The 10738-nt window shown below is 49.6% G+C and overlaps 1 protein-coding gene across 1 annotated transcript; it reads right to left on the reverse strand.

Moving 5' to 3' along the window:
- Window positions 1-1990: 1990 nt before the first annotated feature.
- Window positions 1991-9622, reverse strand: PNMA3 (PNMA family member 3). Its single transcript, XM_045788806.2, has 2 exons — window positions 5721-9622; window positions 1991-5465 (listed from the first exon to the last, which is right to left on the reverse strand). Exon 2 carries the CDS (start codon window positions 5354-5356, stop codon window positions 3965-3967), a length of 1392 nt encoding a protein of 463 aa, XP_045644762.1. The 5' UTR covers window positions 5357-5465; window positions 5721-9622; the 3' UTR covers window positions 1991-3964.
- Window positions 9623-10738: the final 1116 nt, after the last annotated feature.

The raw sequence follows: 10738 nt of genomic DNA on the forward strand, positions 1-10738 counted from the left end.
ATGTGAGTCAAGGAAAGATCTCTTACGCAGGACTCAGAAAGTAGTCACTATAGAAGAAAAGAAATGATGCAGTGGACCTCATCACAGTTAAATCCATCTTCTTATGAACAGAGACCACTAAGAATGTGCATAGATAAGATACAACAGGGAGAAAATAGTCCCAACACATATATCTTATAAAAGGCTTGTATCCAGAGTATTTTGACAATTTGCACAAGTCAATAATGAAACAAAGTCAAAGACCCCACTTGAAAACTGGGCAAGAGACTTGAATACTCAGTTCATTAAGAAGGATAGCTAATAATCACACAAAAAAGTGTTCCATATCATTAATCGTCACAAAAATGCAAACCAATACCACGATGAAATACCACAATGAGTCACTGACAGAATGGCTAAAAGTTCAAAGCTGACAACACAAAATTTCTGAGAACCCCAAGAAACAGGCACTACTGATGGGAGTACAAATTGTCATAACAGCTTTGAATTTCTTACAAAGTTAAACGTAACCCTATTCTGTGGCCCAGCCATTCCAATGCTATATCCAAGAGAAAGGAAAACAAAAGTCCACAAAAAGACTCACAAACAGATGTTCACATAGGCTTTAATCACACAACAATATTAGCAACACACACAAGTGTAGAAACCTTGATAACAGTGACATGCAGGGGTTGTGAATGGATGATTGCATAGTAGGTGCAGCTGTAGGGCTCATCGGCTTGGCGCCAACAGAAGTCTTGCTCCTGTTTCACAAAGTAGTGACATGTTCTTGCTCTGCCTTCTTCCAACTCTCTTGTTTGGTTCCTCAAAGAAATAAAAAACCACCGTCTAACTCGTGCACTCACACAGAAACTCACACATCCTTTCATTCATTCACTCATACTCCGACACATGTACACTCACCCATTAGCACATATTCACTCATACACACACTAACCACACAAATTCGTACATACTCACTCATACACCAGACATTTTCACTCATCAACACTTTCACACACACTCACATACATTCACTGACACAAATCCACTTATACATATGAACACTCATAAATATACACTGGGACACCCACATAGTCACACTCATTCACACACAATTATGTACACACAAACTTGTAAATGCTCACAAACTCATACATACCCACAGTCACCCACAAGACACATTAACCCATGTACACATTTACACACACATGCATTCACTGACATCTGCTCATTTCATTCTCATGTTCATACATAGACACTCACACACTGACACATATTTTCACTGAATACACTAACACATATAAACATACATCCACCTACCTACATACTCACACACTCATGCACAAAGTAACACATACAAATGCCTACACTCAACACACACATTTACATACATTCACTAACACAGTCTTACATACTCAATCACATATTCACACACATTTACTGACACACATATAAGCACACATTCACAAACTCATACATACTTTCACATACTTACTCATACACACACACTTACACAGGCTGGCCTGATTTTGATGCTGTAGGTCTGGATGCCCTGAGCCCCAATAAGACAGTGAGGGATCCTGGGGCCTCTGGATACTGCCTTCTGTCCCTTGCCCTCCCTTATTCCTGTAAGTTCCCTAAGTGCCCTGAGAATCCAGACAGCCACTGAACACTCCCACCAACGTCCTGTTCACTGGCACCATCTGGCTCTGCTTAGCTTCATTCTCTTGCCAAAGTCCATAAGCCACTCTTCCGTAGATGTTGACCACCTTTTGCAATTAAGACACTGCAAAGCTCTCATGGACCTTACCCCACACATATTCGCATGTTGACCAGGCCACTGTTTCCCCCCCCTACACCTGCATTCCCAGTAGACCCTTCCCACAGCAGAGGCAAGACTCAGCTGAAACATTCAATGAAATTTATTGAAGAGAAACATTTACTGAAACCATCAAAGAAAGGGAATGACAACAGACAGAGGGACATCTAACAGCCACTAGAGCCCATAGGTCACGGACCCCCTCCTCTTGGGGTCCCACACGAGGTGCCTCTGCCTCCCCCAACACCGTGGCCCTCCTGCCTCAGTCTCCCTTCCTGAGGGCCCCTCGATCCACCTCTGGCCAGGACGATGGACGCTGGCCACGTCCCCTCACTCCAGGGCACCCTCCCCTCTGGCCGGCATGCTGGGGCCTGGTCCTGCCCCGTGGCCTGCACAGGACAGTCCCAGGACGCTGGAAAACGCAGCAGGGGACACTCGGCCAAGCCAAGGAAACAGAGTCACAAGTAACAACAGGGTGGCACATCAGAGCACAGTTGCCGTGGAGACTCCCGCCGGCCACCTCTATCCTTGGTCCGGTTCTTCCTTCCTGAGGTCACGGGGTGAGCACCAGCCGTGCCCTGGGGGCATCCTTCCCGCCATCTCCTGGAACCGGGCTCCGGAACTCCGGGGTGGGGTGGGGGCAGCTGCTCGGATAAGAACACACACACATCTCCACAAGAACAAGCAGCGGCTGGCCTAAATCTACACCGAGAAAGCAGAGGTTGAGCTCACAGCACGGGAAGAGAGCGAGCAGAGCCTCGGTTCCCACCGCAGCTCATGGCACGCACCCGGGCTGAGAGGTGGCTGCCCCGGTAGGCCAGGACACCCACCGCGGGCTCCTGCACACCTCAAGGCTCTGCACAGGAATGGTAACTAGCGGGGAGGGGGAGTAACTGGACACGTGGGTCACAAAGGGCCCTACAGAGACACAAGTGGGCTTCCCGGAACATGGAGCAACGTGCCCCGGGGGTCACTGAATGAGAGTCCCCCTCTTGGGAGACCCAAGAGGCTGGCACCCTTGAGATGGTCCCTAACATCTCGCAGTCCAGTGTGGGTGGCAGACATTTTCAGGTGCCCCTCATCTAGGCTGGAACTGGCCACTCAGGGCTGCCCCAAGCCAGCTGTCCAAATTGGCAGGGATGGAGCTGGACTTGGTATTGGCAGCTGCTGAATTGTGGTTCACCAGACCAGTCCCAGGTCTCCTTGCCTGTGATCTCCTGGTCTCCAGTGGCACTGTACAAACAAAAGCAGAAACACCTTCCACCACCAAGTCCTCCCCCTTCCTCCCTCTCTCCTCTACCTTTTCCTTCTCTTCCTCTTCCTCTCCTACACCTTTTTCTTCTCCTCTTTCTCGTCCTCCTCCTGCTTTGGAACAAAAGTTTCCCTGCACACCCAGTCACACCAAAGCCAGCCAACTACCTAGCACCCCACCTCAGGCTGAGCCAAGGCTCTGGCCTGGGGATCTTCTCCTCACAGTCTTTGCTCTCCTTGCCCCCACAGCCCTTCCAGGCTGCAGGGGAAGGAAGCTTCTCATAGGCTGGTGCTAGGCTCCCAGGGCCTTTGGGTCTCCTGCCCTCACTTGTGCAGGGGCTCGAGGATGCCACCTTCTCGGGGCTCCCCCAGAGCAGTGGACAGGCTGGACCATGTGGCCTCCCCTCCAGGGCATTACCTCTCTGCTGTGCAGCTCTTCCTTGCTTGAGCTGACTCCTGGCAGGGCTGGCCCTGGGGAATATTCCTCCAGGCCCACTGTGGCCTGGGGGCCAGTAGGCATCTTTAGCTTGGAGCCCATGGGGTGAGCATTTGGGGGTGGCCAGAGGATGGGGTTGATGACTGAGTCCCCAGCTGCACCTTCTTCAGCCTCTGCTATGTTGGGGTCTCTGCCTGCACCTGGTGCACCCCATGCGCTGGGTGTGGCAGCCTGCTACTTGTATCTCTGGCACCTCTTCAGGGCACTGTTCTCGGCCATCACTGAGCCCCACGTAGCTTGGGGAGTGGAGTCCCTTTCAGTCGACAGAGGATGAAGGGTCTCAGCCTGGGCCTGGCTTTGCCCCTCCGCCCCACTGAAGTACCCTGCTGTTTGTGTGGACTGCCCCTTTCCCTTCTTCCAATAACTCTTCCATTTCCTTGGCCTATAGTAAGAAGAGCTGCCCTGTTCTCCTGAGCCTATTTGGCCTTGGGCTTGGGATGGCTCTTTTCCCAAGCCCAGTCCCCATTTCCCGACTCCGTTGCAGCCTGTCTTTTCTGCTTTACCAACAGCAGGTTTGGAGCGTTGCTACACTTTGCCTTGATGTGGCCATCTTCTCCACAGCTATAGCAAAATGTGTGGTGTTTCCGTTTTCCTGAACCTCGAGAGCTGGCCCTTAGCACCCGACCCCTTCGGTGTTGTCCTCTGCCCCTCCTGCGCCGTGACCCTTGGGAAGGCCTGGCCTGAAAAGTGTTGCCAGGGGCAGGGAAAGACACTGCTCTGAAAGCATTGGCTCTGGCAGATGACCTTATGCCTGCGTCCAGTCCTGGTATCCTCTCCCTCTCTGGACCAAAAGTGGCCTCCCACTCCTCTTCCTCACGCAGGAGCTTCACCAGTGCCAGGAAACCAGGTGGTTTCCTTCGCTGTTTCATCAACTTAAGCCTGTCTCGAAGTTTGTCAGTAAGGGTAGCCCCACTTAAGACTTGTTTCAGGCGAGCCTGATTCACATTTCTTCGTAATACTGCATTTTTTTCTACAGCTCTTTGGAGCAGGGGTTCCAAACGCAACACAAAGCTGGAGACTTTCTCTCCTACCTCCTGATAGGCCTTACAAAATTTTACATGGGCGATTTTACGGCTCTCCACAGGTCCAAACACCTGTTGCAGGGCTGCCAGGCACTCCTCCACAGTTATGGCAGCATTGTTGGCCCGGAGCCCACTGACCACCTGCAGAGCAGGACCCCGCAAGCATTCCATCAGCCGCCTCCTCTTTTCACCCTCAGGCACCTGCCACATCTGTAGCATTTCAGTGGTGTGCTCGAACCAGGCTTCAAAGGCCAACGCCCCTGGAATGGACACAGTATTCCCAGAAAACACTCTTAGTTCTCTGTACAACATTTGTTCTAGCAGAGGCTGCACTGCTGCCCCCAGGGTCTGGGCCCAGGTCCAGAAGTCGGGTGATATGGCCACTCTCGGAGCAGGAGAGTTGGTGTCTGATCCAAGCACTCTGTTCATGTCTGACACTGTCCGCCTCTCCTCCTCTAAGAAGCGGTTGAGTCTATTGAGAAATTCCCCATCTGAGTTCCGAGGTTTTACAACCACTTCCCAGGGCCCTCCCTTTCCTGGTATTTCCCTGGGGATCAAAGCATAGTCAATATCTTGGGCAAGCTCCAAGAGAAATGCTTGGGCATTCTCTTCCCTCCTAAACATCCTACCAATGACCCTATACCTGCCCAGGTGCCTGAGAGCCTCCTGAAGAGTCTCCTCAAATTCATCCTCACCACAGTCCTCAGGAATCCCCAGGATGAGCATGGACCGCTGGGTGTTCAGATGTTCCCCCCTACACCAATCCTGCAACAGGGTCAATGGCATATCTCCAATCTCTGCGGAGTCTAATTTAGGGGGGGAATGATCACTGCGTGATGCACATATATCTGGGCCAACTCTCAGGGCGACAGCTGACAGCCCGGGTCTCCACAGCCTGTGAATACGAACCGGGCGAGAGCAAGGTTAATGCCGGCACCCCCTCTCCCTCCCCCAGGTGACCCTCCTCCCGCGGGGCGGCGCCTTTGCCGCCCGGGCTCGACCCCTGCCCCTCCTTCCACCGGCCCGCAGGGGCCACAGCCCCCTCCCCACCCCGTCCCCCCGTCCCCGCGGGCTGCCGCAGTCCTGCTGGGGCGGGCGGAGGGTGGCGGGGTCTCTTGGGGGCCAAGCGCACCCTCCCCAGGTCTGGTACCTTCCGCTGGGTCGGGGTCCTTCCTGGTGGAGGTCCCAGCAGGAGGGGCGCCGCAGGGGCTGCGCGGAGCAGCGGCCGGGTCGTGCGCCCCTCTTTCCGTGGCTTTCTCGCACTCCCTCTCCTTCTTCCTCTCCCTGTCCCTCTCTCCGCGCGGCACGTGGGCCAGCGCGCCGGCGCCGGCTCGCCACCACTCTCTGCAGTGCGGACTCGGGGCGGGGGCGCAGTGGCGGCGGAGCGCGGACCCTCCGCGTCGCCCCGGAGACCGCCGGGCCATTGGCGCGCGCGGGTCACGCGGCCGGGCTGCGACCACCGCCGCGGGCACCCGGGGACCGCGCGTGACGTCACCTGCTCCTTCCCCCGCCCCCGAGGGGGCGCTGGCACAGGTGGGGACCCTGGGGATCCGCGAGTCGGTGCCCCCATCCTAGACCCAGCCCTGTCCACAGCCCGCCGCTCCCGGAACGTGCCCTCAGGGAGTCAGCGTGGCGAGGGTTCCACATCCCCGGGTGCCCACCAGAGAGGGGCTGGACAGGCCCGAGATGCGCCCGCCAGCGCTGCGTTCTGGCATGGGTGGGGAACGGGATGGGGGGGGCGTTCTGGGGGCTTCTTCGCCTGCTTCCACCCTCCTCCACCCCACCCAGAACTGGTCCTGTCCCAGCTAGGCGAGAAGCACCTCGTCCGGGTGCGATTCCGTGGAATAGATGCCACATGCGCACACGAGCACTCACACACTGCACCCCAACGGAGGAGGGTCGGCAGTCCCCACGCTTGCGCGTGGGCGCACGACCGGCCAAGGCGTGTCATTACCCCAGTGCCAGTGGCCTGTCCCAAAGAGGGTGACCCAGAGTTCTGGTTTGCTTGGGCTTTTTCCATTTTGGGTGCTTCGAGTCCACTGTCTGAAAAAGCTTCTCCGTTTGGAACTCAGCACCTTGGGCCTGCCTTTTCCTCATGGCAGTAGACAGTAGGCTGTGAGTTGGGCATCAGAAGGAGGGAGGGAGTGACTGCCCTCAGGCAAAAGGTCCAGTGGTCTGTGTGCTCCTGCCTGCCCTGCCAACTACATCCTTGCCTCCTGTGGGCAGGGCTCTCCCAAGCCACACAAGGAGGAGCCTGTGGTTGATGCCCCCCAGGAGGTTCACTCACCCAACCACGTCTGGAAAGCCACCTTGTACTGGCTGGGGCATAGAGCCATCCACTTCTATTCCCAGTTTAGAGCCTAAATTGGGCCCCCTAATCCTTTGAATACACTTGGGGCTATTTCTCTTCTGGTTGTTTCATCCACATTAGAATTTACTTCCCTTATTTCTGTCCACTTACAGTCGTTGTGAGGAAAAAAACCTCCTCATATTTGCTAGAGACAAAATTCGCTAAGCCTCAGATTTGAAGGTTTCCTTCTGCTCAATCATGTAGGAAAATGGCAAGATTGTCTAAAATTGTTTTCTCCAAAACTCGTGATTCACTTTCCATGGTCTATGAAATGGGACCTAGTCTGGGTGCTTTGGAAATCTACCAGGTGTATCTTCTTTTTCTTAAAAACATCTAAGAGGTTACATAGAATCCATGTCTCTGATAAAACACTTGGTTGCCAATTTCCAAATTGGCTTTCTGTGATCCTGGAAAGGCAATGAAATAGCATGGTGATTGGGAAGACTACATACTGGTCCAAGTTTTGCCACTCCGAGGACTTAACCATCTGCTCAACTTACAGAGGCAGAAAGGGAGTCTCAGAGAACGGACACAGCCAGCCCAAAGTCACACAATGAGTAAATGGCAAAGTTATGAGACATCATGGGGAGATGCAAAGTACAGCCAAGGCAAAGGGGGGGCATCCAGAATTTCTCTGGGAAGAAGCATGTAGGAGTTCCAGTCAGGTGCAATGAAGCAGATCTGTGGATGTCCTGGATGTCAGGAAAAAAAGATTTAGGGACACCAGGGTCGAAGTGATAGATTTCAATATGTTTAGTTTGAAAGTTTTTGAACCCTTTTGTAATTGGAGTTGACCTTCATTCCGGTTTTAGGGCCTCCTCAACTCTCTGCTCAAAAGACAACAAACAATAATGTTTCCTCCATTCAAATAGAAGACCCTTGAAGCCAGTAAAAAGATCTTGGGTTTTTTTTTTTTTTTTGTCCCCATTGTCTTTCCTGGTAGCTAGCACAAAGGCACTAAAATCGAGGAACTGATAGATAAATGTCACTTATAAAGTGGAAGAGTAATAGAGCATGAAGTAGGCCACCTCCACAGGCGTGGTCTTCTCCTGGCTTAGACCCCTAGTGTCAGGGTTTCCCAGGGGGCAAATTCCTGAGCCCCACCTCTGGGGAGTCTGATCTGCTGGGTCTGAGACAGACCTGGGAAGTTTTTTTTTTTTTTACAAGAGCTTCTGGTAAGTAAATACTATAAAAAATAACATTCTACAATATTTAACATACAAAAAGATATAAAAAGTGCAACAATACCTCTATACCTAGTACCTAAGACATAAAACACTGCCAACGAAGTTAACCTCTTTGCACATTCCTTCCCAATAGCCTCCACCTCTCTGCTCCATAGAGGGAGGCACTGTTCTGCATTTACATTTCTTTACATTTCCACTGCAAAAAAATATATCTTTAAACAACTGCTAGTATTGTGTTCTCATGTTTTAAACTTTATATAGATGGTATCATATTCTCTGTATTCATCCATTTAGTTAATTAATCATTATGTTTGTGAGACCCGCCATTTTAATACATGCAAGTTTGGTTTATCAATTTTCAATTCTGTATAATATTTCATTGTAGGAGTGTGTATGTGTGTGCGTGTACAAAAATTTATTTATAAATTTCCCATTGAAGATATTTAAGTTGTTTCTCATTTTTAGCTATCACAAATAATGCTCCTCTAAATATTCTTGGAGAGTTTCACTAGGGTGTGTACCTAGCAGTGGCATTGCTGGGTCAAAGAATATTTTCAGTTTTAACATATATTGTCAAATTGTTCTGTGGGTTGCTACACCAATTTAAACCTCTATCACTCCACATCATCATTTATTTTTTTAATCTAAATTCAATTAGCCAACATATAGTACATCATTAGTTTCAGATGTAGTGTTCAATGATTCATCCATTGCATATAACATCCAGTGATCATCAGAACATGTGCCCTCCTTTTTAAAAAAAGATTTATTTATTTATTTATTTATTTGAGAAAGAAATAGCTTGAGCAGGGGGAGGGGCAGAGGGAGAGAGAGAATCTTTGAGCAAACTCCTCGCTGAGTGGGGAGCCAGACAAGGGGCTCGATCCCAGGACCCTGAGATCATGACCTGAGCTGAAATCAAGAGTTGGCTGCTTAACCAACGGAGCCACCCAGGTGCCCCCACCAATATTTAATATTATGTGGCTCAAATGTTGCCAATTCAGAGGCATGTCAATTGTTATTTCATTGTGCTTTTATTTTGAATTTCTCTGATTATAAATGAGGTTTAATACCTTGGTTGGGGTCCATTTCTGATTCCTTTTGTTTGAAATTCTTACTAATTTTTCCTATTTCATTGTTGGGAAGTTTCTCCTCTTTTATGCTTCATAAGAGTTCTTTATTAATCTGGAAACTTTTTCCATTTAAGTTATTTTTGTTGTGGGCATCACGTTGCCAGATTTCAAGCTATACTACAAAGCTGTGATCTCAAAGACAGCATGGTACTGGCACAAAAACAGACATATAAACCAATGGAACAGAATAGAGAACCCAGAAATGGACCCTCGGCTCTTTGGGCAACTCGTCTTTGATAAAGCAGGAAAAAACATCCGGTGGAAAAAAGACAGTCTCTTCAATAAATGGTGCTGGGAAAATTGGACAGCTACATGCAAAAGAATGAAACTTCACCACTCTCTGACACCATACACAAAGATAAACTCCAAATGCATGAGAGACCTCGATGTGAGACAGGAATCCATCAAAATCCTAGAGGAGAACATAGGCTGCAACCTTTTTGACATCGGCCACAGCAACTTTTTTCATGACACATCTCCAAAGGCAAGAGAAACAGAAGAAAAAATGAACTTGTGGGAGTTCGTCAAGATAAAAAGCTTCTGCACAGCCAAGGAAACAGTAAAAAAAAAACTAAGAGGCAGCCTGTGGAAGGGGAGAAGATATTTGCAAATGACACTACAGATAAAAGACTGGTATCCAAGATCTACAAAGAACTTCTCAAACTCAATACACGGGAAACAGATAATCAAATCAAAAAATGGGCAGAAGATATGAACAGACACTTTTCCAATGAAGACATACAAATGGCTAACAGACACATGAAAAAATGGTCAAAATCATTAGCCATCAGGGAAATTCAAATCAAAACCACACTGAGATACCACCTTACGCCAGTTAGAATGGCAAAAATTGACAAGACAGGAAACAACAAATGTTGGAGAGGATGTGGAGAAAGGGGATCCCTCTTACACTGTTGGTGGGAATGCAAGTTGGTACAGCCACTCTGGAAAACAGTGTGGAGGTCCCTTAAAAAGTTAAAAATTGAGCTACCCTATGATCCAGCCATTGCACTACTGGGTGTTTACCCCAAAGATACAGACGTAGTGAAGAGAAGGGCCATATGCACCCCAATGTTCATAGCAGCATTGTCCACAATAGCTAAATTGTGGAAGGAGCCGAGATGCCCTTCAACAGATGACTGGATTAAGAAGATGTGGTCCATATATACAATGGAATATTACTCAGCCATCAAAAAGAACAATTTCTCAACATTTGCAGCAACATGGACGGGACTGGAAGAGATAATGCTAGGCAAAATAAGTCAAGCAGAAAATGACAATTATCATATGGTTTCAGTCATTTATGGAACATAAGAAATAGGAAGATCGGTAGGAGAAGGAAGGGAAGAATGAAGGGGGGGTAAACAGAAGGGGGAATGAACCATGAGAGACCATGGACTCTGGGAAACAAACTGAGGGCTTCAGAGAGGAGGGGGGTGGGGGAATGGGATAGGCTGGTGATGGGTATTAAGGAGGGCACGTATTGCATAGAGCACTG

This window comes from Ursus americanus, chromosome X (genome assembly GCF_024610735.1).
Source record: "Ursus americanus isolate L20-20 chromosome X, mUrsAme1.1.p, whole genome shotgun sequence".
Taxonomy (NCBI): Eukaryota; Metazoa; Chordata; class Mammalia; order Carnivora; family Ursidae; genus Ursus; species Ursus americanus.